Source organism: Balaenoptera physalus (genome assembly GCF_965194825.1).
Source record: "Balaenoptera physalus genome assembly, chromosome: 2".
Classification (NCBI taxonomy): Eukaryota; Metazoa; Chordata; class Mammalia; order Artiodactyla; family Balaenopteridae; genus Balaenoptera; species Balaenoptera physalus.
The window spans coordinates 168,740,812-168,768,326 of NC_138883.1; the positions used below are offsets into that span (position 1 = coordinate 168,740,812).

The window sequence follows — 27,515 nt, forward strand, 5'->3', positions numbered from 1 at the left end:
AGTCGTAGAAAGCAATGTCTTCTTTCAAATCAAAAAAAAAAAGAGCATTTTGCTAAGAAGGGAATGAGGGACTAATTAAAACTTATGGGTCGAGTACCATGTGTGACCAAGTCTTCCATGTGACTTCATTGATCGTAGCACCCAGCCCTGAGGAAGGCATTGAACAGCACTGTCACCAGCATTATAATCATCTCCAGAAAAGTATCTGAGGCTCACAAAGGTGAAGTTCCCGTCATTGCAGAGCTAGAACATGGTAGAACGGATACTCAAACACAAGCCTGTCTGACCCCGAAGGTCATGTCTTCTCCACTGGACCATGGGTGGAGGTGAACAGACAGACAGCATCAAATGACCCCCCACCCCCAAAGCAGAGGAGGAGGAGGACTAAGCCGGCGGTTAGATTCGAAGTCACTCTTGATGTTGCAGAAAGGCTGGTCAGGTCCAGGTGGGGCAGCCAGATGGCACCAGGCTGAGCTGTAGGAAGAGCAAAGCAAAAGGAACTGGCATATAAACCACCCTCCCAAGATGTGTAGCAGTGAAAGGAGGAGAGAATGGAGGGTTTAGGAAGCTTTGGGTTAGAACCGAGCATCTGTGAGAGCTGCCCAGGCCTGGATCCGGTGCAGGAGTTATTGTCAGAATCGTGTGTCCACTCGATGTCACCACCCCCCAAACAGTGACGGGACTGCATCAGTCTGGACACAACAGTGCACGTGGAAAGGGAAAGACAGACCATGTCCTGAGGGAAAAAGTAGGAAAGCAGCTGCCAGAGATAACTAGGAGGCAGTTAGGTTGCTATGGGAACCCTCAACTCTAAGCTGCTACTCCGGGTTTTAGAATGTCTTAATTTTGCAACAAAATCTTGCCTGGCTTTGGGATGACACAGCACTCAAGCATGCCATACAACTAAAATGCACGTTACCTAGTTCACCAGTTCATGCTGCTGTGTGTGGTTTCTCCCAGGCATGTCACTGATGGGCTCTTGAAAGGCACAGACGCAGCCCAGGCCGCACAGTATGTCGTGATGGAAAAGGCCACGGCCGCAGAAGTCCTGAAGGCCCAGGAGGAGGCTCCCCGCGCCTCGGGCCAGCCCCTCCCCGGTGCGGGCGTCCCCGGCGATGTGAAGTCGGAAGTGGTGCCCTTGACCGTTCACCACGCTCAGAGCTCTCCTGTGGTCATCCAGCCGTCCCAGCTCTCCTCCACGCTGCTGAACCCTGCCCAGCACTTGCCAGGGGGGCCCGGGCCTCACCCGGCCAGCCCTCCCGCTATCACACAAGAGGTGACCTCAGCTCTGCAGTCCCCGCAGATGCCCGGGAATGGTTCCTCCGTGCAGAGCCTGTTCATGGACGAAATCCACAGTGTGAGTGCCAAGAACAGGGCGGTGTCTATCGAGGTAGAGTCCTATTTCCATTTTTCATAATTCCATAAAGGAGGAAAGGATGTGGTCCTTTCCCTCCAAGAGTGTACAGTCTGGTTATGGAGATAATGCATATATGTATCAAAGATATATGTTTATCAAATATATTATCAAAAATATATGTAATTTTATATTTTAATCAAAAACATATATAACTTTCTATCTTATATACATATCGATTTTTTTAAACTGTAAATGGGTTTCAATGGCCAGATTGAGAGAGGGGCCATCAGATTTCAGACAAGGGTCAGGCACCCAACCTGAAGGAAGGTGAGGCAGTGGTGTGCTGTTAAGTGTTTAACAACCGGCATTCTGATGGCAGAAGCCTGATTTGTAGTTATCTGCCAGTTTCTGTGGTGGAAAGACTCCCACCATCACTGACCATGCTGGTGGGAAGAAGGGTGACAGTCAGCCCTCCCGAGCCAGTGTGAGCTGGGGAGGGTGTGCCAGTGACCTTGAAAATGAAGTAGAATCTGGGTAAGCAGAGGGTGGTAAGAACATTCTAGGACAGAGGGATCCTGGGGCAAAGGCTGAACCTTGGATAAACCAGTTTAAGTGGAACAAGGAAGAGGAGATAAGGCTGGCAAAACAGGCTGGAAACTGGTTTGAGGCAGCTTACTCACCAGTCCCATGGGGCCAAGGTTCATTTCGTGGGTATCAGAGAAATGCTGTAGCTTGGACCAGTGATAAAAAATGGCATCTTCAGAAAATTAATCTGGAAACAATATGCAGAATAGATTAAGGTAGTGGGTCTTAAATTAAGGGTGCAGGATGGGAAGTTGTTACAGAAGTCTCAGAAGGAAGGAGAAAGAAGGTCTCAAGGTCACACAATATAGAGAGAAAACTTGCTGTGTTCTTAAATATTCTTTTCATCAAGAGCTGGTGTAGGTGCTCAAGCAGCACACTGCGTTTCCCTGGCTCTCTCCTTCCTCTTCCCTAAAATGGTTCCTCCACTCATTACTGTGTCCTTAGCCACCTGGTCCTAAGCATTCCTGCCTCTCTTGCAAGTCAGCAGTGGATAACTCTGGTTTCAGGAGGAGATGACCTCTTAAAACCACTAAGGCCACAGTCATGGCCACCGGGCCTCTGAACACTAGGTAGCTCCCCTCTGCTCCAGAATCAGTGGCTGTGCCCCCTAATCCAAGTTAGTTAGCTGCTTACAAAATGCATAAGATGGGGTGGAATGTGATTGGCTGATGATGATTCTGCCTATCAGAGTCAGGGAGGGGACCAAAAACACATTTCCTCCTGAAAATTAGTGGATCTGCCACTTCAAACATCTCTACAGTTAAAGGATGTCAGTAGGATGATTCTTTTATTTAAAAATGTCTATTGAGAACCCACTAGGCATAGTTACCATTGTTACGTGTATATTTTAAGTAAGTTTTGACAGCACACTTACAAGTCATCTCTGAAATGCTCTGATCCACAATAAGGAGGCCTGAGTCTTCCTGACAGCTCTGCTATGGAGCTTCATTCACTCAAAAGATGTTACTGAGTCCCAGTATGTGCCAGGCCTTCATAGGCTCTGGGGGTGGCAGTGAACAGAAGGGACCAAGCCCAGGCTCTGGTGATAATAAATGCTGCGAAGGAAAAACAGAGGAGGATAAGGACGGTGACAGTGGTGGCTGTTACTCATAGAGAGTGAGTCTCGGGCAGATCCTTCGTCTCACTGGGCCCAAGTGTTCTCGTGTGGCAAATACATTGATTCCGTGATCTCCTGGGTCTTCTCCAATTCTGACACTATGGGGTTCCACTAATCCTGGTGCTCATTTCCACCTTGTCCTCCTGGAATGATTAACGTGGCATCTCAAAATCACAGGAAAATGCTCTTTAAAAAAATGTACTGGTATTTAAAAATGCATTTTATATACTTCTCCCTCCTGTAGAACTTGATGGAGCTTAGAGATCATCTCAATAGCCCCTCCTTTTGTAACCAGGAAAATGTGACCCAGAAGATCATATAGCAATTCTTTGACAGCAGTGGAACTAAGACATAGGATTAGTGAGTGTTTTGGTGTTTGTTTCTGTTTCTTTGAACATCTCCTCTACAACGAAAACTCAGTGTAGAAAAACAAAACCTTAGTTATGGGATACACGCCTTTGAATGCATATATCCCTGTGTCCCTGCCATGAGTGTTGGCAGAGTATGTAGTAAGTGCTCAGTAATAATTTAATGAATGAATGATTGGGTTTCTGAGCTTGCTTCTCTGTGAATGAATACCACTTGGGCTTCAGTGGCAGCCTGTTTAAAACATGTAGCAGACAACACAAGGGTCAGGTTTGTCTGATGGGCAGAAGTGTCCCTGGACACAGAAACCAGAGCATCACTTTACCAACACTTTAACTGTGTTATCCTTCCTCCCGCCCCGACATGAAATCTCAAAACTTTCTTTACTTGCTGTTGTCCTTCAGAAAGCAGAAAGGAAATGGGAAGAGAAAAGGCAAAATCTGGACCACTATAACGGAAAAGAGTTTGAGAAGCTCCTAGAAGAAGCCCAGGCCAATATTATGAAGTCGATTCCAAACCTGGAGATGCCGCCAGCCTCAGGCCCACAGCCAAAGGGCGATGCTCCAGCGGACAAGCTAGAACCTTCAGGTCAGGCGCTACCAGAGCTTTGTGGACTGCTCACGCTCGGGTCAGTGTGGTGCCACCCACATAGGCACATGCTGGCCAGTGGGACCGATCTCTCACTTCCTAAAAACCTTATAAATTAAAACAAAAAAATTCATTGGAAAAACAAGCCCCAGGTGTCCCTAGAGCCTCCCTACTAGTTTTTGTTGTTGTTGTTGTTGTTTTATTGACTACTACTTTTTAGGTATAAACCTAGCAGGGAAGTTGTGTTCTGCGTTAGGAATCTAGAACAGTGCTCACTAAGGAAAAATGTAGCTCCCCAGCTTCTGCCTTTCCTACGAATTTATGACCCTTCACAGCACCAGCTGGGAGAATATGAGACGTGAGTTTAAATTGAGAGGTTTTCTTAGAAAACGTCAGCTTTTATGAGCTCCCAGAGGGATATCAGATCACAAGGAGAAATCGCATTTTTTAAATCAAAATTATTAGATGGTATATTTAACCAACCAAAACTATGGAAATTAAGCATCAGTGTGTCAGTAATAATATAAAAAAGCTGTTAAAAAACTCAACCTGCTAAATCTTCAACCAATTACAAACCATGTGCCTTATTCTGATCTTAAAATTATGGACAAAGACATTATTTTACTTGCAGCCCAGTGTATCTCAGGTTGGTCAGAGAGGGAGCCTTTGTCATTACACATGAGAGGGAGACCAGAGCCCACCTCCAGGGCCCATCAGCCTGTGCCCATCCCCAGAGGCAGCCATCCCAAGGCCAAGCTGCTGGCCAAGGACAAGACACATGTCCCAGTGGTGCTGGTGCCCTGTAACCCGGCACCCTCTGCATAAGACGGGAACCGCCCACTACAAATAACCACTGGCTTGTCACCCTGATGACTTAGCCAAATCTTCATCACAGCTTTCAGTAGGAAGTCCTCAAGCACCTCCTCTAAACAACTCTGTTTCAGTTGCTCAGAAAAGACACACACACTCCTGGGAGGCCAGGCAGGCCTGTGTGTCCCCAGAGTTGGGACAAAGGCCAGCTGGAAGCTCTGATCCTGAATTTCTGGTTTTACCACTTTTGTGAGCTCTTAGGTAGAGAGTTGGTAAAAGGCTGAAGTGAAGAATGTTGGTAAAGGGCAGGAGTGAAGCTCTTTGCGTTTTGAGAAAGAAATGCCTTTTTCGGGGCATTTTTCTGGCGAAAGCTCAGCAGACAGCTTCATCTCCTAACCTTTGGTGTCAATACTGATTTATAATTCTCTCATTTCTGCATTTGCTGCCTCCTTTTCTTAGCAGAGAACCTTTTCTAACCACATAACCGTGACCAAAAAGATCCACTTTCTCCCTGACTTTGTCCTCTGACCCCATCTGCCTCTGGCTCTTCCTGGGCCAGATTCTACTCTAACCTCCTCTACATGAATCCTTCCTGCCAACACTGCTTTCCAGACTCAGGGATGAAGGCTCTGGAAGCCATGCAGGGAGCTCTGACCCTTCATCTCTCCAAGTAACACTCAACTTTTTGGGGTAACAAGAGATTTGTTTAATAATAATAGGTAATACTTGCATAGCATTTACTATAAGCCAAGCACTCTTCTAAATGCTTTATGTATATCAAGCCCATTTGATCTTCACAACACCCTGGTGGAGATGATATTATTAGAATACCCATTTAACAGATGGGAAAACTGAGGCAGAGAGAGGTTAATTAACTTTTGCAGGGCCTTTCTGGGACTTTGAGCCAGTCAGGCTTCAGGGCCTGTATTTTCAGTTGTTGCACTATGGAGAGAATAGAGAAATTTTTCAGTCAGATTGCATCGAGATTCTAGAAATACATTGGGCTTTCTGGATGTTATCTCGAAAGATGATTTTGCAATGACACACTGTTTTCCAGAAGACTCTCCAAATTCAGAACAGGACTTGGACAAGCTGGGGGCTAAGTCCCCGCCTCGTCCTCCCCCACCTCCACGGAGGAGCTACCTGCCAGGATCGGGGCTCACCACCACGAGGTCCGGCGATGTGGTCTACACCAGCAGGAAGGAGAATGCCACCACAAAGGTCTGATGGGTGAAGCCCTGGTAAACTGGTCTCTGGATTCAGATGCTGCCCTTAGACAAAGTCTTCTCTACTCTCATTTAGAACATAAAAAGTAGTGAGGCAGAGAAGAGAAGTAGAGAATAAACTAGGTCTCCAAGGAAGTGCCACTGAGCTAGGTGGCACTGTGTTCCCAGGCGGCACTGAACTAGGCTCTCAGGCACCTTTAAGGCATGTGTAAGGAACGCCCATTGCACAGAATTGCACAGATGGGAAAATGTCAACCAGTCCAGCTATAGGACTAGACTCAGCACCAGGAGTTTTATCCTTACTTGACTTTTAGCTGTAACTATGTGACAGGCAAATCACCAGCTACTCCCCCAGCAAAGCACACTAAGATTGAAAACGGGGGCCCGACGGGCAAGCAAAAGAAAGATAATCTTACAAAGGTAACTGAGATTAGCTAACACAGTTGTGGGAGTCTTCAGAAATAGGTTCAGAGGGCTTTAACTTCCACTTAACCCGGCCAGTTTTGTCATGTATGTTAAATGTAAAATACAATTTCCAAGGAGGGCCTTTCTTAAAGGCACTGAAGTTAAGTTACAATCTTATTATAATTCTTCAATCCGTTTGCCAAAATGACAGCGTTGGGCAAAGAAAAACCCAAACTAAGTGCAAGTAGACAAAGCAGCCTTTCAGCTCGATTTGAAGAGCTAGGAAGCCAGGGCACCAGGCAGTGACAGAACGTGTGTTCTTTTGCGATCTGTCCCTCTTTTGCCAGCACCTGGGGGTGTTAAGCCAGTATCTGTGGTTTGAATCTTTCTCAGGCAAGCAGTGAAGATGCTGGACCAAGCCTGCAGGCTAGAGCCACGAAGTGTCCAGCAGAGGAGCCTGCTTCAGCCTGGGCCCCATCACCACCACCTGTCACTACTTCCTCCTCAAAGGATGAGGAGGAAGAGGAAGGAGACAAAATCATGGCAGAACTCCAGGTATGTGGATGAGGTAACTGACGTGGCTGCCTGCCCTTCCCATCTGGGACTCTGGCTGCGTCTGTTACCGATTCATTAGCTAGAGAGGGCTGGGGAAGAGCCCCGTGGCCCTGGGCCATGTAAGCTGCATCTCTGGCCTTGGCCTCCACTTTGCCCAGGTGGCACTGAACTAGGCTCTCAGGCACCTTTAAGACATGTGTGAGGAACGACCATTGCACAAAACAACTCAGAAAGTTGATACCAAAAAATCAATTCCAAGCTTTCCTAGCTCTGGCTGCTAGGATTGCCTTTCTTTTCCTTTCTTTCAGTGTGAAAATAGTCCCTGCTTCATTTTAAAAGCACTTAAGATGGGGATTAGAAATACCGGCCATTGTCCTGTCTTCCCAAGGACTGATTAAAGCCCCCTTCAAGTGGGGTCCCCTTCTTTGGCTTTAATTCTTAGAATGACAGGCCTGGAATCATGTGGCCATCTGTCCTCCATACCAAGTTTCCAGTCAGTGTCAATGTCATCTTTTCAGGTATTCCAAAAAGCTTAATAATTTTGTTTCCCGTCTTCTTTGTTCTATTTGAGAAATGATACTTTATTTTTAGATTTTTATTTGTTAACTAATTGCCACAGTCTACTCCTAGGACTAAGGATGGGGTACAGGGCTACACCCAAAGCTGATCCCACACTCAGATCATGGTGTGAATCTGCCCTAGGTGTACACTTTAAGAACTTGTCTAATCAGTCATAAAACGCAATTCCTAGACCACAGTCTGTTGATAAAGTATTTCATTTTGATCCGTGAATTAACGTAGGATTTTTTTTTGCCCATGTGATGGTCAGGTCACAGCCTCCTTCGGGCTCCAGAACATGTTCACTAAGGTACTGCTGATTTTGTGCAGGCCCAAGGATCTGCCTTCTTCATTTGGAGGAGGGAGAACATTCTGACCATGTCACCTCCACCTCAGCTCTTCTGCTTCCCATGGAAATAATTGCCAACATTAAGCACCTTGGGTTTTCCAGGGAAAACAGGGCTGCTGGTTTACTTGTCACATGCCTGAGCCCTGTCCAGCCCCATTAAAACTCAGACTGGCCTGAGACATCCCCTCCATCAAACAAACAGTTTGCTTACAGGTTTTTAGATTGGTCAGAGAATTTCATTCATAGGAACCATAGATTTATAAAGTTACTGACTCATGAAACAGTTGAGAGCATGGAGGCCTCCATCAGTTATCCACTGAGGGCCCTCTGACTAAGACACTGGTATGTCAAAGCTACATATTGCTGGGCATTGGTGCTTCTCCTAAGATGTGTAGGCAGATGCTGGGGCCATTCATTGTAGCATTTGCCCCCAAATTATGGTATAAATAACAAATATGGAGGGAGAAAGAACAAGATAGTGGAGTAGAAGGACGTCAGCTCACCTCCTCTCACAAAAACACCAAAATCACAACTGACTGCTGAACAACCATCAACAAAAAAGACTGGAACCTACCAAAAAAAGATGATATACTACATCCAAAGATAAAGAAGAAGCCACAACGTGACGGTAGGAGGGGCACAATCGCGACAAAGTCAAATCCCATACCCCCTGAGTGGGTGACACACAAACTGGAAAATAATTAATTATAGTGCAGAGGGTCTCCCACAAAAGTGAGAGTTCTGAGCCCCACATCAGGCTCCCCAGCCTGGGGGTCTAGAATTGGGAGGAGGAGACCCCAGAGCATTTGGCTTTGAAGGCCAGTGGGGTTTGGTCGCAGGAGCTCCACAGGACTGGGAGAAATGGAAACTTCATTCTTAGAGGGTGCACACAAGGTCTCGTGCACTCCGGAACCCAGGGAGAAAGCAGTGACTTCATAGGAGCCTGGGCCAGACCTACCTGCTAGTCTTGGAGGGTCTCCTGGAGAGGTTGGGGGGTGGCTGTGGCTCACTGTGAGGTCAAAGACACTGGTGGGGGCATACTGGGAAGTACTTGTTGATGTGAGCTCCCCAGGAGGCTTCCATTTTGACCTGCCCCACCTGACAGCCTGTAGGCTCCAATGCTGGGATGCCTCAGGCCAAACAACCAACAGGGTGGGAACACAGCCCTAGCCCAAAGTCACCTCTAAACACACCCCTGCCCACTAGAGAGACAAGATCCAGCTCCACCTACCAGTGGGCAGGAACCAGCCCCTCCCACCAGGAAGCCTGCACAAGCCTCTTAGGCCTCATCCACCAGGGGGCAGAGACCAGAAGCAATGGAAAGTACAACCCTGCAGCCTGTGGAACGGGAAACCACAATCACAGAAAGTTAGACAAAATGAGACAGCAGAGGAATATGTTCCAGGTGAAGGAACAAGATAAAACCCCAGAAAAACAACTAAGTGAGGTGGAGATAAATAGATAGGCAATCTACCCGAAAAAGAATTTGGAGTATTGATAGTAAAGATGATCCAAGATCTTGAAAAAAGAAAGAATGGAGGCGCAGACTGAGAAGATGCAAGAAATGTTTAACAAAGAGCTAGAAGATACAAAGAACAATCGGAGATGAACAATACAATAACTGAAATGAAAAATACACTAGAAAGAATCAACAGCAGAATAATGAGACAGAACGGATAAGTGAGCTGGAAGACAAAATGGTGGAAATCAGTGCAGCAGAATAGAATAAAGAATGAAAAGAAAGAAATGAATACAGTTTCAGAGACCTCTGGGACAACATTAGGTGCACCAACATTTACATTATAGGGGTCCCCAAAGGAGAAGAGAGAGAAAGGGCCTGAGAAAATATTTGAAGAGATAGTAGCTAAAAACCTCCCTAACATGGGAAAGGAAACAAACAGTCACCCAAGTCCATGAAGCACAGAGTCCCAGGCAGGATAAACCCAAGGAGGAGCACATCAAGACGCATATTAATCAAACTGACAAAAAGACAAAGAGAAAATATTAAAAGCAACAAGTAACATACAATGGGATCCCCATAAGGTTATAAACCTGATTTTTCAGCAGAAACTCTGCAGGCTATAAAGAAGTGGCATGATATATCAATATTTAAAGTGATGAAAGGGAAAAACCTACAACCAAGATTACTCTACCCATTTGACAGAGAAATCAAAAACTTTACAGACAAGCAAAAGCTAAGAGAATTCAGCACCACCAGACCAGCTTTGTAACAAATGCTAAGTGAACTTCTCTAGGTGAAAAAGAAAAGGCCACAACTAGAAACAAGAAAATTACGAATGGGAAAGCTCACCAGTAAAGGCAGGAAATCATTCACACACAAATGTGATATCAAAACCAGCAGTCATGAGAAGAGGAGAGTACAAGTGCAGGATACTAGAAATACATTTGAAATTAAAAGACCAGCAACTTAAAAACACTCATATATATCATACAGACTGCTATATCAAAACCTCATAGTAACTGCAAACTGAAAATCTACAATACACACAAAAAAGAAAAAGGAATCTAAACACAACACTAAAGTTAGTCATCAAATCACAAGAGAACAAAAAAAGGAAGGGAAGAAAAAAGACCTACAAAAACAAATCCAAAACAATTAACAAAATGACAATAAGAATATACATATCTATAATTACCTTAAATGTAAACAAATTAAATGCTCCAAATAATACATATAGACTGGCTGAATGGATACAAAAACAAGACCCTTATATATGTTGTCTACAAGAGACCCACTTCAGATCTAGGGACACATACAGACTGAGAGTGAGGGGATGGAAAAAGGTATTCCATGGAAATGGAAATCAAAAGAAAGCTGGAGTAGCAATACTCATATCAGACAAAATAGACTTTAACATAAAGAATGTTACAAGAGACAAGGAAGGACACTACATAATGATCAAGGGATCAATCCAAGAAGAAAATATAACAATTGTAAATATATATGCACCCAACATAGGAGCATCTCAATATATAAGGCAAATGCTAACAGCCATAAAAGGAGAATTCAGCAGTAACACAATAATAGTGGGGGACTTTAACACCCTACTTACAGCAATGGACAGATCATCCAGACAGAAAATCAATAAGGACACACAAGCCTTAAATGACACATTAGAGCAGATGAACTTAATTGGTATTTATAGAGCATTCCATTCAAAAGCAGCAGAATACACATTCTTTTCAAGTGCATGCAGAACATTTTCCAGCATTGATCACACACTGGACCACAAAGCGAGCCTCGGTAAATTTACGAAAATTGAAATCCTATCAAGCTCTTTTCTGACCACAGTGCTACGAGATTAGAAATCAACTACAAGGAAAAGAAAAAAAAAACAAAAACATGCAGAGGCCAAACAATATGCTACTAAACAACCAATGGATCACTGAAGAAATCAGAGGAAATCAAAAAATACCTAGAAAAAACAACCCAATCCAAAAATGGGCAGAAGACCTAAATAGACATTTCTCCAAAGAAGATATACAGATTGCCAACAGACACATGAAAGAATGCTCAACATCATTAATGATTAGAGAAATGCAAATCAAAACTATGATGAGATATCATCTCACACCAGTCAGAATGGCCATCATCAAAAAATCTACAAACAGGGCTTCCCTGGTGGCGCAGTGGTTGAGAATCTGCCTGCCAATGCAGGGGACACGGGTTCGAGCCCTGGTCTGGGAAGGTCCCACATGCTGCAGAGCAACTAGGCCCGTGAGCCACAACTACTGAGCCTGCGCATCTGGAGCCTGTGCTCTGCAACAAGAGAGGCCACGATAGTGAGAGGCCCACGCACCGTGATGAAGAGTGGCCCCCACTTGCCGCAACTAGAGAAAGCCCTCACACAGAAACGAAGATCCAACACAGCCATAAATAAATAAATAAATAAAATGTCTCTTAAAAAAAAAAAAATCTACAAACAGTAAATGCTGGAGAGGGTGTGGAGAAAAGGGAACCCTCTTGCACTGTTGGTGGGAATGTAAATTGATACAGCCACTATGGAGAATAGTATGGAGGTTCCTTAAAAAGCTAAAAATAGCACTACCATACGACCCAGCAGTCCCACTACTGGGCATATACCCTGAGAAAACCATAATTCAGAAAGAGTCACGTACCACAATGTTCATTGCAGCTCTATTTACAATAGCCAGGACATGGAAGCAACCTAAGTGTCCATCGACAGATGAATGGATAAAGAAGATGTGGCACATATATACAATGGAATATTACTCAGACATAAAAAGGAACGAAACTGAGTTATTTGTAGTGAGGTGGATGGACCTAGAGTCTGTCATACAGAGTGAAGTAAGTCAGAAAGAGAAAAACAAATACTGTAGGCTAACACATATATATGGAATCTAAGAAAAAAAAAAAAAGTCATGAAGAACCTAGGGGCAGGACGGGCATAAAGATACAGACCTACTAGAGAATGGACTTGAGGACACAGGGAGGGGGAAGGGTAAGCTGGGACAAAGTGAGACAGTGGCATGGACCTGTATACACTACCAAATGTAAAACCGATAGCTAGTGGGTAGCAGCCGCATAGCACAGGGAGATCAGCTCGGTGCTTTGTGACCACCTAGAGGGGTGGGATAGGGAGGTTGGGAGGGAGGGAGATGCAAGAGGGAAGAGATAAGGGGATATATGTATATGTATAGCTGATTCACTTTGTTATAAAGCAGAAACTAACACACCATTGTAAAGCAATTACACTCCAATAAAGATGTTTAAAAAAAATGCCTAGAGACATGAAAATGAAAACAGGACAATGCAAAACCAGTTCAAAGGGGAAGTATATAGCAATATAATCTTAGCATATAGCAATATAATCTTAGCATATAGCAATATAATCTTAAGTATATAGCAATATAACCAGTTCAAAAACAATGCATAGGGGAAGTATATAGCAATATAATCTTACCTCAGGAAACAGAACTCTCAAACAACATAACCTTACACCTAAAACAACTAGAGAAAGAACAGACAAAACCCAAAGTTAGTAGAAGGAAAAAAATCATAAAGATCAGAGCAGAAATAAATGAAATAGAGACAAAGAAAGCAATAGGAAAGATCAGTGAAACTAAAAGCTGGTTCTCTGAAAAGATAAACAAAATTGATAAACCTTTAGCCAGACTCATCAAGAAAAAAAGGGAGAGGGCTCAAACCAACAAAATTAGAAGTGAAAAAGGAGAAGTTACAATGGACACCACAGAAATACAAAGGATCATAAGAGATTACTACAAGCAACTATATGCCAATAAAATGGACAATCTAGAAGAAATGGACAAATTCTTAGAACGGTACAGTCTCCCAAGACTGAACCAGGAAGAATAGAAAATATGAACAGACCAATCACAAGTACTGAAATTGAAACTATGATTTTAAAACTCCCAACACACAAAAATCCAGGACCAGATGGCTTCACAGGCAATTCTGTCAAACATTTAGCGAAGAGTTAACACCTGTCCTTCTCAAACTATTCCAAAAGATTGCAGAGGAAGGAACACTCCCAAACTCATTCTATGTGGCCACCATCACCCTGGTACCGAAACCAGACAAAGATGTCACAAAAAAAGAAAATTACAGGCCAATATCACTGATGAACATAGATGCAAAAATCCTCAACAGAATACTAGCAAACCAAATACGACAACGCATTAAAAGGATCATACACCATGATCAAGTGGAATTTATCCCAGGGATGCAAGAATTTTTCAATATCTGCAAATCAATCAGTGTGATATACCACATTAACAAATTGAAGAATAAAAACCATGTGATCATCTCAATAGATGCAGAAAAAGCTTTCAACAAAATTCGACACCCATTTATGATAAAAAACTCTCCAGCAAGTGGGCATAGAGGGAACCTTCCTCAGCATAATAAAGGCCATATATGACAAACCCACAGCTAACATACTCAACAGTGAAAAGCTGAAAGCATTTCCTCTAAGATCAGGAACAAGACAAGGATGTTCACTCTCATCACTTTTATTCAACATAGTCTTAGAAGTCCTAGCCATGGCAATCAGGGAAGAAAAAGAAATGAAAGGAATCCAAACTGGAAAAGAAGAAGTAATACTGTCACTGTCTGTAGATGACATGACACTATACATTGAAAATCCTAAAGATGCTGCCTGAAAACTATCAGAGCTCATCGATGAATTCAGTAAAGTTGCAGGACATAAAATTAATACTCAGAAATCTGTTGCATTCCTATACACTAACAATGAAAGATCAGAAAAAGAAATGAAGGAAACAATCCCATTTACCATCGCATCAAAAAGAATTAAATACCTAGAAATAAACCTACCCAAGGAGGCAAAAGACCTGTACTCTGAAAACTATAAGACGCTGATGAACGAAATTGAAGATGACGCAAACAGATGGAAGGATATACCATTTTCTTGGATTGGAAGAATCAATATTCTCAGAATGACTATACTACCCAAGCCAATCTACAGATTCAATGCAACCCCTATCAAACTACCAATGGCATTTTTCACAGAACAAAAAAAAAAATTTTTAATTTATATGGAAACACAAAAGACCCTGAATAGTCAATGCAATCTTGAGAAAGAAAAATGGAGCTGGAGGAATCAGGCTCCCTGACTTCAGACAGTACTACAAAGCTACAGTAATCAAAACAGTTTGGTACTGGCACAAAACAAATATATTCAATAGATCAATGGAACAGGATAGAAAGCCCAGAAATAAACCCATGCACCTATGGTCAGTTAATCTTCGACAAAGGAGGCAAGGATATACAATGGAGAAAATACAGCCTCTTCAATAAGTGGTACTGGGAAAACTGGACAGCTACATGTAAGAAAATGAAATTAGAACATTCTCTTACACCACACACAAAAATAAATTTTAAATGGATTAAAGACCTAAATGTAACACTGGATACTATAAAACCCCTAGAGGAAAACATAGGCAGAACACTGTGATACAAATTGTAGCAATATCTTTTTGGATTCACCTCCGAGAGTAATGAAAATAAAAATAAGAATAAACAAATGGGACCTAATTAAACTTAAAAACTTTTGCACAGCAAAGGAAACCATAAACAAAATGAAAAGACAACCTACAGAATGGGAGAAAATATTTGCAAATGAAGCAACCAACAAGGGATTAATCTCCAAAATATACAAACAGCTCATGAAGCTCAATATCAAAAAAAAAAAAAACCCAGCTCAATCAAAAAATGGGCAGAAACATTAAAAAGAATGAAATAATGCCTTTTGCAGCAACATGGATGGACATAGAGATTATCATATTAAGTGAAGTAAATCACACAGAGAAAGACAAATATCATGATATCACACACACAAAATAAAATTCCAAAATCCCACCAGGGTTATTTACTGTTGCTTTCTTTCTCCAACAAGTAGTTATTTTCTTTAATTGATTAATTATTAGTGATGTCTTAATAAAGATTAATCACGTGATAGTATTTATTGTAAACTCTACATTTATTAAAAAAATAACAATGGGCAGAAGATCTAAATAGACATTTCTCCAAAGAAGACATATAGATGGCCAAAAGCACATGAAAAGATGCTCAACATTCCTAATTATTAGAGAAATGCAAATCAGAATTACAATAAGGTATCACCTCACACCAGTCAGAATGGCCATCATCAAAAAGTCTCCAAAACAATAAGTGCTGGAGATGGTGTGGAGAAAAGGGAACCCTCCTACACTGTTGGTGGGAATGTAAATTAGTACAGCCACTATGGAGAACAGTATGGAGGTCCTTAAAAAACTAAAAATAGAACTACCATACTACCCAACAGTCCCACTACTGGGCATATATCTGGAGAAAACCATAATTCAAAAAGATACATGCACCCCAATGTTCATAGCAACACTATTTACAATAGCCAAGTCATGGAAGCAACCTAAATGCCCATGGATATATGAATGGATAAAGAAGATGTGGTACATATATACAATGGAATACTACTCAGCCATAAAAAGGAATGAAATAATGCCACTTGCAGCAACATGAATGGACCTAGAGATTATCATACTAAGTGAAGTAACTAAGACAGAAAAAGACAAATACCATATGATACCACTTATACGTGGAATCAAAAAAAAAAAAGTGATACAAATGAACTTACTTACAAAACAGCAACAGACTCACAGACTAAGAAAACAGACTTACGGCTGCCAAAGGGAAAAGGTGGCGGCAGGGGAGGGATTAATTAGGAGTTTGGGACTAACTTATACACACTACTATATATAAAATAATCAACAAGGACCTACTGTATAGCATAGGGAACTCTACTCAATATTCTGTAAAAACTTAAATGGGAAAAGAATTTGAAAAATAGGTATACGTGTAACTGAGTCGCTTTGCTGTACACCTGAAACTAACACAACATTGTAAATCAATTATACTCCAATATTAAATAAAGTATGGTACAAATAATAAATAAATCATGGTATAAATAATCATGACCTGGTTTGTTTCAAATGGATGACTAAGCACTAGATAACTTCTAATTTGTGAACGGTGAACAAGCACTAATAAAGAAGTGAGGCTTTTAAGCTTGTGAATAATCCTGCACTAGCCCCCGAGAGAAGTAATTTTTGTTCTAGCCACTCAGAGCCCATCACTTGAGGATATTGCCCTCCACTGAAATCTAAATATCTTTGATGCTTTCTTTGACTGAAAGCTTTACAAAGGCAGAGTATCTGGCTTCTTGTTATATTATTGGTGGTCAGGTAACAGTGGTGAGTGAAGTACTCTAACCCTAAGGTAACCAAACCTCATTAGCCAGCCTGCTGCATCAGAGACTCGGCCAGCGGCCATGCTGGAGCCTTTGCAGGCTCTCGAGTTAGACAACCCCCCCCCCCGCCCCCCAGCCCCTCTGAGGCAGGACAAGAAGCAGCTGCAGCCCCCTGAGTGTGATCATGGAACAGCTTTCCTGCTCTGCGTCACCAGGCATCAGAAGAAACCACAGGCTCCCGAGTCCAGGGTCTAACAGCCCAACGGAAATGCCGAGTGGCCTTAGCCAGCGGAGCCCCGGGCTCCTCCAGGGCCCGCAAGGAGCGGGTGGGTGTCTAAGGAGGGAACCGGGAGCCAGCAGAGCGAGGGAAGAGCAGGCCGGGGAAGGTCCCAGGCATCCGCTCCACTAATATTTTTAAACCTGTGCTGGAATGTTCACCTGGGGAAGGCGTGGGGTATTCTTTGTGCCTGCAGTTATTTCCAAATCACAGTATTTGACATGAAGGAAATATGAGGCGATCAGTTGAAATTATTCACTTCAATAACTGCTCTTTAATCCTGCCTGCACATTAGAATAATTTGAGGAGTTAAAAAAAAAAAAATCCTACAGCCCAGAGAGTCTGATTTAATTATGCTCTGGGTGAGGCCTGGGTAACAGTATTTTTTTTCAACTGGATGTCATGTAGCCTGACTGAGAACCACCGATTTCAGGACATTTCGCTGCTTGGGTCACCGTCTCTCCTGCTCTCGCGATCATATATATTGTCACTTCTTTTCTGCCCTATAGACGCAGCAGATGCTTTCTCTCTGAGAACCGACCTCCCTCACTCAGTGTTCACAGGAGTGGCCCTGGGCTCCTATAACTACGATCCATCATTAGTTTTCAGAGACAAGTCTTCGGGGGCCAGGCAGCTCCCAGGCCGCTCAGAATCCCTTGCGTGCTAAAGAGCTTGCTTCATTCTCCGTGAGAGTCAGAGCCACCCAGAGCACAGGAGCTTGTTGCTACTGCAGACAACGAATTGTTAAGGATTACTTTCCTTTTAAGGTTTAATGGTTTGCAATATCTTGTGCCCTTTTAAAATGAAGAGGAAAAAAAGATAGCTTCTTCTTAATTCATTTACATATTCAGCATTTTTTAAAGGTCAAAGCCCTTTAAAAGAAGCCCTACTAAATGCAAATCAGGTTCACCCAGACAGGAAGAAGGGGCGTTCTTTTCAAAGGCTCTATCCATTTAATCTCAGTCTGGACCAGAAAATAAGGAAGCCTTTGCCCCGGGCTTTGCTGACCTGAGGTCAGATGGGGAGCCGGTTTTCAGGGCGCTGACGCCCTGGCGTGACCCGCATGTAGGACCGGGCCGGGGTCTCGACCGGGAGATCCTCTGGATTCCCTGCCTGTTCCCTCTGACCTCCTCGCTGCACTCGGATCCCTGTTAACCTCAGTGTTTTAATTCCTTAGGCATTCCAGAAGTGTTCCTTTATGGATGTAAATTCAAACAGTCACGCTGAGCAGTCCCGGGCTGACAGTCACGTTAAAGACACTAGGCCGGGGGCCACAGCCCTACCCAAGGAGAAGAAGGTAACGTGGCAATTACACGTTGGCCGCCCGGTGGGCCGTCCTTCTTTCCTTGCTCTGACACTAATACCGCTCTGTGCTTGAGCTTCTGTACCTTCTCTTTTTTCCTCACCCTTCTTTTTTTTTTTTTCTTTTTTTTTTTTAAACTAATGGAGACAGAGCTTGGGGCTTCACCAAAGATCTCTGGCTCAGGTTTCCTGAGCGGACGCTGTGTTCCTGTGCACAGTACACAACAGTGTATGCAGAATTCAGGCATTATCTTCCCAAACCAAAGATATACATACACCTTTCAAGATTTTCTAGAACAATGCTGGTGGAACAAATGGAAACATCAACCAAGTAGGTAGCACTTTTTCTAATTTGTAACATGTCTTCTGGACCAAAGACATCTACATTAAAAGTAGGTGAAAGCTTTAGATTCCAGGAAGAGAATGCACAGCAGAGCTGTCTACCTGCCATCCACAGGTATATCCATGGAAACATACACACATGTATTTGCACACGTTCGAGGAGGCCAAAAGAGTTTTTGTTGTTACTCTTAGAAATTCTCAAAGTGTACCTTCCAAGATAGTAAGTTCAGTATTGTTTCAGTGCTACTATACTTTGTGGCATTCTCATGGCTTCCAAACAGACGTCCAGGCTCTGAAACAAAGGTCACTATCATGACATAGAACTTTAAGGAGAGATTAACCTGCATATTTGAACTTCAAATTTGTAGGTTGAATCTAGAGCTTTTGTGATTTTTGGAAATAGAGCCATCTTATTTAAATGAAGCCTCTGTCTAAATTTCACGGTAAAAAGCTTATCATGACCAACTCAAGTCTTAACATTTTTTGCCAGGAACTTGTATCTTAGAATTCAAAGGTTCTAGCGTCCTTTAAATAAAGTCAAACGAATCAGCCATAATATATAGCCCAGTAGTCACTCCATGTAGGTACCTCAGTCCAGGAATAAGTCAGCTCAGTGAAAGAGATACAGGATCACACAATCGGAGGGCTATTCTAGCACAGTCCTTCAGGGGATGCAGTCCTGGGGCTTACAGCTCTCAGCCGTGCAGCCCTGCCCAGCCCTGCCGCAGAGGCTGACCTGCTCCTCCCTGGCTCCCGGCCATCCCAGAGCCCTCGTGTAAACTCCGCCTGCCATGGATCTGGCAGGTGAAGCTGTTAACCAGGTGATGGGGATGGGGGCTCTCTAGGCACGGGGGAGATTAGGAGATTGTCTTGATAAATCCTTCTTGTGAGGGAAACCTCCTGTTAATGGGAATTGAAACCATGATCATCACACTGGAAATAATGTTGCTTCTTCAGTCTGTGGACTTTCCTTCTGTGGCCTTATTAAAGCCAACTCACAGAAGGTCCTGGTGGGTCCTGAGTTATGTGCTGTACTTGGGCCAGTGTGACCGTTTCTTTTGAACACTGACCCGGAGCTTCTCGAAGATCCCTCTGGAGACAATCATCATCTCATTGTAGAATTTTGCTAATTTGCTAAAAAGCTGCATGGGATTTCTTGCCCTGCAATTAGAAATCCATATTCCATCGATCACACTGATCTCAATCAAGGGTCCATCAGATACTAAGCAGGTCTGTACTGAATGCCCAACACCAGGGCATTAAACACTAGGTTTAATTACAGATGCTTTTTCTGGATAATTATACTCAGTAGACTGATCTACTTCATAATAACCGTGACTATCAGACCTGTCCCCAAATTATTGTCATTATTAACCTCTTCCTGGGCTGTTCATCTACCCTTCTATAACTCAAATGTTTCTTAAAGTTTCTTTCCTCTTATTATGAAGTGCTAGCCTAGTACTTACTTTTATGCAATTTTTCTATAACTTATGTTTCTAATTTTCGTTTCTTGCCCAAATGCATGTGGTCCCTGCTTCACCAGTTGTCTGAACAACCCAAATCTCGGGGCTCCAAAACAGATACTAATGAGGCTTAATTACCTTTCCTGCAGAGTCTTGACTATCTAAGACTACCTAAGGTATCGTTGTGAGATTACATGACGACCGTGAACAAGTTACCCTGGACAAAGTTGATGCACTTACTTTGATCCATGCCTTCATTTTTCTAGCCCAGTGCCAAAAATGCTAGGTCATGTGAAACGTACACTTGACATCTTTATCTTAGTGACTTTCCATTGGAGGATTCCTGCTACTAGATCTGTTTTAAAATAACATATATTGCTGGGTGGCATTTGAAATATTTAACAATGGGTATGACACGGGCCCTGGCCAATCAGAACAGATGTCAGCCCCAACCCCCCAGTAAATGAGACCAGCAGAAGAGCAGCCCCGCAGATGCCAAGTCCTCCTTTGACTCAAGGGTAAAGTCGCACTCAGGTCCTAGCACGATATGCTGACTCCCTGTTTGGAGCTGAAACCTCATTTATTTTTCTTCTTGCAACTTTTACTTGATGCATTAGTTGTTGATTCCAAATTTAAAATCCCACCAAAGAGATTATATTGTTTCACTGTAGCAGCTGAATCTCGTTGCTCTTGTTTGGGGCCTGATGCGGCTGAGGGGAAGTTAAACAGGAGGTGTTTGGTGGCTATGCACCTTGGATCCTGTGCTATATTTCCATGTGATTAATACTGACTTTGTTGTCTCTGTGCGTTATTGCTTGACTGTGTACAGACATTCTTTCTGGTTTTAAGCAGGCAGTAGGATCGCTCCAGGCTGTCTTTGGTGGGGCCTGGGTTCTTGCGCTTCGTTATGTTGTCACTGCTTTAACCCAACAGCCTTCTTGGGATCGTGTCCCATCCTGTTCTAATCACCTCTTCCTCTTGGGCTTCTACAGCAAGAAGAAAGGGCAGCAGTGCCTTGGAAGTGACAAGGCATGGCTAGTGGTAGCATGGTGGCAGGGCCCGAGGCTACCGATACACCCATGCCTGGTGGCATTCTCCATACCCGGTTCTCACTGCTGGGTTCTTACCTTCTGAATCTTGGTGAGAACCTCAGAAGCACATCTTTCCTCTGCATCAGAGCACACAGAGAATCAAAGCTGAATCACGTAGTTAAAATATTGTACCTAATTACCTATTTGGTATAAATACCCAGAAATGAGAATTGAAATCTCTAGGTCAAACAGAAACCATTTTAAAGGGTTTTGATTTGTTTGTACCACCAAAGGGCCAAGCAGAAAAACTGTAGAGTACCCAGATCTTCATGGATGAAAGCTAGAGTCTTTGTTAATGGGTATTATATTAAAAATTCTTGTCTCTTCAAGAAAAAAAGCTGAATCATGACGTCACAGTCGCCACTTGAGCCTCAAATGTCTGCTTTGTAAATGTTTACATGACATCTTGGCGGCATGGGGAGCGCTGTCACTCTGAATTGGGATTTGATCATCTTGGCTACGATGAGTTTGAAGGTTATTTTGACACTTTACTTGGCAAGTTTAAGTACAAACTGCAAGTATGTTTTCAAATCTGTGATTTGACCAGGGAAAAATGGGGTTTTTTTTTTCATCTCAGAGTACCATACCCAAGCAATGCAGAGTCGTTATAGGACAATCCCCAAACAAGAAGCAGAGATGAGACTGAAATATGAAATAACCAGTTGGCAGAGACGTGAAAACTTTCCTGGTCTAGTTCCTTGGTTTATAAGCAAGGAAACTGAGGCCCAAGGAAGTGAAATGACTTGCCTAAAATAACACAGTTAAGTGGCAGATCTGGGTTAGAATCAGAATCTGCCTGCTCATGTATTGTGCTTTCTACGATGCCATGCCACTCTTCTGGTTTTAGAGTCGGCTAAGCTCACAATCAGATGTTGGAAAGAGGAGGCGTTGGTCCAGAACTGGTCCCTTTATTCTCTTAACTGCTCCTCCCACCAAAATTTGAAATCCTTGAAATATTTTGCTAATTGAGATTTTCATCTTGTGCAAACACAGGGCATTTTTGGAAGTTGGAGAACCAAGCCACCCAAGGTAAACAGAGCTGTAGGCTTTGGACTGGTGTGTAACGAATGTGCTTGGCCCGCGTGTTTTGGGAGTGTAATTAAAGAAACAGTCTAGCTGTAGTCCACTTTGGGGGGGTGTGGTTTTGTGGAGTAACATGTCCTACACTATTCTACCAGAATTTGGAATTTTTCCACGAAGACGTACGGAAATCTGATGTTGAATATGAAAATGGCCCCCAAATGGAATCCTGGAAGGTGAGTCCACCAGATCTGTGTTCCAACTGATACCATGCAGATTAATTCCCTTCCTTTGCAGATCCATTTCTGATCACTGTGTGTGGTTTCCCTCCTCCACTCTCCCTCCCAGGTTACCGCAGGGGCTCCCATACCTAGTGACCATCCTAAGTGGGAAAGAGGAATGGAGAATAGTATTTCTGATGCAGCAAGAACATCAGAATACAAAACTGACATCTTAATGAAGGAAAGTTCCATATCCACTAAGAGTTTACTTAGAGACGGTAGAAACTATTACCAGAAAAATGTGTCTAGGGTCAATTCTAGTTTCTCTGGCGTTAGTTCATTAGAAGATGAAATCAACAAAGGACCTAAAATCTCAGGGCTGCCGTACCCTGTATCTGACACTGAGAATCAGAAGATGAATTATGGGACGACAAAGGGGGTGAGTCAGCAAGGACAAGAAAATACAGATAAGTGTCACCTTCCCTCTCCCACTAGATCAACTGAATCGACTATTCGTGATGTCAAAACTCAAGACCGAGAGGTTCCCATGACAGAGTTTGGCCAAGTTGTCCTAAGACCAAAGGGAGCGAGGCATGCTAACGTGATGCCTGATGAGGATGGGGAGTCAACACCAGGTTCTCCCACTGAGGAGAATGCAACCACCGACAACATTGCCTTCATGATCACCAAAACCGCGGTCCAAGTTCTCTCCAGTGGAGAGGTCCGCGATATAGTGAGCAAACAGGGGGAAGATGTACAGACGGTCAACATTGACGCCAAAAAAGAGACAACTTCCCAGCAAGAAGGCACGGACAATGAAGAGCCGGTCGTGTGCCTGGACAAGAAACCCGTGATCATCATCTTTGATGAACCCATGGACATCCGGTCCGCATACAAGAGACTTTCAACCATATTTGAGGAATGCGACGAGGAACTGGAGAGAATGATGACAGAGGAAAAGATAGAGGAAGAGGAGGAGAATGGAGATACTGTGGTCCAGAATAACACTTCCCAAAAGCTTCCTAAGGAGGGGGCCTCGGGCAACCTCGGAGCAGGGCGGGAGGCTGAGAGTAAATTCCAGCCACACTTCCTTTCAGCGGAGACCGGAATGTCAGGAGGACAGGAAGTGAATAAAACCGAGCAGAGCAAGTTCAACCAAACCGATTCTCCAAGTTCAGAAAGCCAGGGTGACACGACCGATGACCAGTTTGAAAACCCCAAGAAAAAGTTCAAATTCAAATTCCCGAAAAAGCAGCTCGCCGCTCTCACGCAAGCCATTCGCACGGGAACCAAGACGGGGAAGAAGACGTTGCAGGTGGTGGTCTATGAAGAGGAGGAAGAGGATGGCACTTTGAAGCAGCACAGAGAAGCCAAGCGATTCGAGATCAGTGGGTCTCAATCCGAAGACACCCCTAAAAGTATGCTCAGGAGACTAGGGCAGCCCAGTCTGGAGAGCACAGCTCCGATTTCGAGAACTGATGAAATCAGAAAAAATACCTACAGAACGTTGGACAGCCTGGAGCAGACCATCAAACAGCTGGAAAACACGATCAGTGAGATGAGTCCCAAAGCCCTAGTTGATACCTCGTGTTCCTCCAACAGAGAGTCTGTTGCAAGCTCGTCCCACATGGCCCAGGAGGCCTGTCCCCAGTCCTTGGTAGTCCTGGATGAAGCTCCCACTGCCCTAGAGCCCCCCTCGTCTGTACCTTCAGCTTCACGTAAGGTATCTTGGTCTGATGGAAAATGAAAAGAGCCAGCTGCTTTCTTAAATCTGCCATAATCACCATTAGCGAAAGGTGTCTTGTGATTTACTTGCTTCCTTTCAGGTGGCTCGTTTTGTTTTGTTTCGTTGTCTGTTCGCAATGATCCTTTCTCTCACACTTTCTCCCTCGCCTTCAGAACAACAACAACTAGGTGTCTAACAGCTAATTGATTCTGTTTTTACCTCTGTTGCTGACTGGTGTTGGGAAAACCGCAAGGATGCTGGGTCAGCCATTTGCCGTTGAAGTGATTGCTCTGATACTCACATTAAAATCCGTTTGATCAGTAGTGGAGCAGTGTTATTCTGTTTGATTCTTCGAATTAACCCCAGTGGTGTCTCCTGATGTCCGTCTCCTAGATCTGTCCTGCATGTAGGGCTGTGGCTTCTCACGTTGAGCTTCTCTGCGCACAGTGGGGCGGCCTTGGGGATAAGCCACTCACACGCGTCCTCTCTCCCCCCTCTCGCTGCTCCTCCCCACAGGGCTCCACTGGAACCCCTCAGACGAGCAGGATGCCGATTCCCATGAGTTCCAAGAACAGACCCGGCAGCCTGGACAAACCTGGCAAGCAGTCCAAACTGCAGGATCCCCGCCAATATCGTCAGGTAGTTTTACCTTAAACCCAATATTGGATGGACACTCTTGCGCTTAAGAAGCAAGTCACTGACTTAGTTTATACCAAATATTGCATTTTTCTTTGTAAGATACGGTTTACGTAGACATCCTGGATCTGGGGGCATGAAGAGAGTCTAAAAGCCTCTGTTGAATTTCTCACCACTCTTTTGCATGCTCGCAATAAAACATCTTTTACTGTGTGACTCTAAAGTTGACCTGTTAACACAAGGTGGCAGGCCAGGTGGCTTTCCTTGGGGGAGTGTAGTGGTTCATCAGAACACCTTGGGAAACCGAGACAGACAAAGCTGCCCTGAAAGTCGCCAGCACTAACGTGTACGTGGACGGCGTCGCACTAGAGGCGCATTAACAGCCCGTCACGATGCCTCACCCCCGCCCCAATAACAGCCCTCACGCAACCCTCACGTCTCCACCCAGCACCCGGAGACGGTAGTAGAATGATGTGCCTGTTCTCACAAACGCCCTTCTTCCTTCTTCCCTGTTCTGTGCATCCTCTGCTCTGCACTTTGGGGGTTTCTCCCAGGTCCGGTACAGCACGACAAGACTTAGCTCAGGCCTTGAACTGGTTTGGTTTGGTGTCTTTGATTTAATGATTCTCAGAAGGGCTGTGTTGCCAGACCCTGTGGACTGATGGTGTTACCAGCTTTCTGACAGACTGTCTCCCGCCATCTTTATTTGCAGGCTAATGGAAGTGCTAAGAAAGCTGGTGGGGAATGTAAGCCTACTCTCCCCTCCTTGCCTGCTTCTAAGATTCCAGCCCTTTCTCCCAGCTCTGGGAAAAGCAGTTCCCTGCCTTCTTCTAGTGGTGACAGCTCTAACTTCCCTAATCCACCCACTACTAAACCATCGGTTCCTTCTAACCCTCTCAGCCCCCAAACAGGACGATCTGCTCCCTCTGCCTCCCTCATCCCCTCTGTCTCTAATGGCTCCTTAAAGTTTCAGAGCCCCGCTCATACAGGTAAAGGTCACCATCTCTCATTCTCACTGCAGACTCAGAATGGCCGAGCAGCCCCTCCTTCCTTCTCCTCCTCCCCGCCCTCCCCTGCCTCCCCAGCTTCACTGAATCAAGGTGCCAAGAGCATCAGGACCATCCACACTCCTAGCCTCACCAGCTACAAGGCACAGAACGGAAGTTCAAGCAAAGCCACCCCATCCACAGCAAAGGAAACCTCTTAAAGGCCAAATCCTATTAGGCACAAGTCGGAGTTACATTTAAGAAAAAAAAAAAATTTTTTTTAACAGTCTTCGACAAGTGTTTTCACAAGAGAATGTAACATATTGCTGTACTGTTTGAGGTTTAATGCTAAGTATGTGCTAAATACTGGATTAATAGATTTCAGTAAAGCTTGTTTGTTCTTTTACTTTGTTCCTGTTATAATTACATAGTGTTTACTGTCTCTATTCAATACCTGTTAAATGAAGTAAGCATGTGTTACCAAAAGAGAGTATGGCAGGAGAGAAGGGTGTGGTGAGACAAGAAAAAAAATGTATTAAGCATGTAAAACATGTATGATTCCAGAATTTTAGTATGTTTTGTATAAAAATATTTTTCATTACGGAGACTAGACATGAACAGAGAAATACACAAGTGTGACTATACAAATTGTAAAACAGATACTATAATATTTCCTTTTATTTTAGTGTTATTTAGCTTTATTACAGATTTCTATTTTTGTCAAAACTTCATGGTTCCTTTCGAGATCTTTTTTGCCAAAACATTTTGATACTGTAGCATTGTACATTTGAAAGTAGTGTGCTAGACAATAAGCCAATGAACTTCTACACAAGCCAACACAGAGGCACATGTAGAAGGCAATTATCAACCCTACTGCACTGCCATGAAAATTATGTATAATAATTTGCCGGCCCAAGCAAGCTAGTTTTGTTCTGTTTCTTTCTTTTTTCTCTTTTCTAACATATTGGGATTCTCTAGTTGTTTTCTTTGCAGTATCTAAATCCTTCCTTTGTTTTCTGAGACCTGGTAACCCACACTATTGCATTGTGGATTCTAGAATGTACACTTCTGTACGGTTCTGTAAACTGATCAATTTTTGTAAATATATAAATAGACACCAAAAATACTGTATGTGACAGCACATAGAGTAGTTTTCCCACACCAAAGTTAATTTTTATGCATGCTTTAAAAATATATCTTGGGATGGGCAGAAATGGAACTTCCTGGACATTTTTAAAAAGCAACAAGTTTGCACAGCTAGAGTGTTTTTGTAAATAAATGTATTTGTATAACACAGTTATGTAATATACAGAACTATAAGCAGAGACTTTGCAAAACTAAATAAAGGGCTGCATGCTTATTATTTTTTGTACCTTGTCCCTATAACTACTTCCTAGTCAAAGAACAAACGTAACCGTTACCAAGTTAAAAGGTTTTGGCTTTGCGGGCATGGTAAGTAAACATGTAACCAGATGCAAACTGCTTTTCTGAAAGTTCTGCTTTTCTTTTTTTCTTTTTTCTTTTTTTAACATCTTTATTGGAGTATAATTGCTTTACAATGGTGTGTTAGTTTCTGCTGTATAACAAAGTGAATCAGCTATACATATACATATATCCCCATAGCTCCTCCCTCTTGCATCTCCCTCCCTCCCACCCTATCCCACCCCTCTAGGTGGTCACAAAGCACCGAGCTGATCTCCCTGTGCTATGCGGCTGCTTCCCACTAGCTATCTGTTTTACATTTGGTAGTGTATATATGTCCATGCC

At 43.5% G+C, this 27,515-nt stretch overlaps 1 protein-coding gene across 32 annotated transcripts in view; it reads left to right on the plus strand.

Moving 5' to 3' along the window:
* Nucleotides 1–27,111, plus strand: part of KIAA1217 — a 496,866-nt gene extending 469,755 nt beyond the window's left edge. For 13 of the 32 annotated variants that reach the window (XM_082449577.1, XM_082449568.1, XM_082449596.1 and 10 more), the window contains 10 exons: nucleotides 961–1,390; nucleotides 3,830–4,013; nucleotides 5,881–6,044; nucleotides 6,848–7,009; nucleotides 18,139–18,258; nucleotides 22,153–22,188; nucleotides 22,338–22,415; nucleotides 22,528–24,123; nucleotides 24,643–24,765; nucleotides 25,475–27,111. In XM_082449577.1, the coding sequence (XP_082305703.1) occupies nucleotides 961–1,390; nucleotides 3,830–4,013; nucleotides 5,881–6,044; nucleotides 6,848–7,009; nucleotides 18,139–18,258; nucleotides 22,153–22,188; nucleotides 22,338–22,415; nucleotides 22,528–24,123; nucleotides 24,643–24,765; nucleotides 25,475–25,969 (3,388 nt within the window). In that variant the 3' untranslated portion in view covers nucleotides 25,970–27,111. Of the gene's footprint in view, nucleotides 1–960; nucleotides 1,391–3,829; nucleotides 4,014–5,880; nucleotides 6,045–6,847; nucleotides 7,010–18,138; nucleotides 18,259–22,152; nucleotides 22,189–22,337; nucleotides 22,416–22,527; nucleotides 24,124–24,642; nucleotides 24,976–25,474 lie in introns of those variants that run through there. The other 19 variants (XM_082449594.1, XM_082449597.1, XM_082449570.1 and 16 more) reach the window with 13 other exon arrangements.
* Nucleotides 27,112–27,515: the final 404 nt, after the last annotated feature.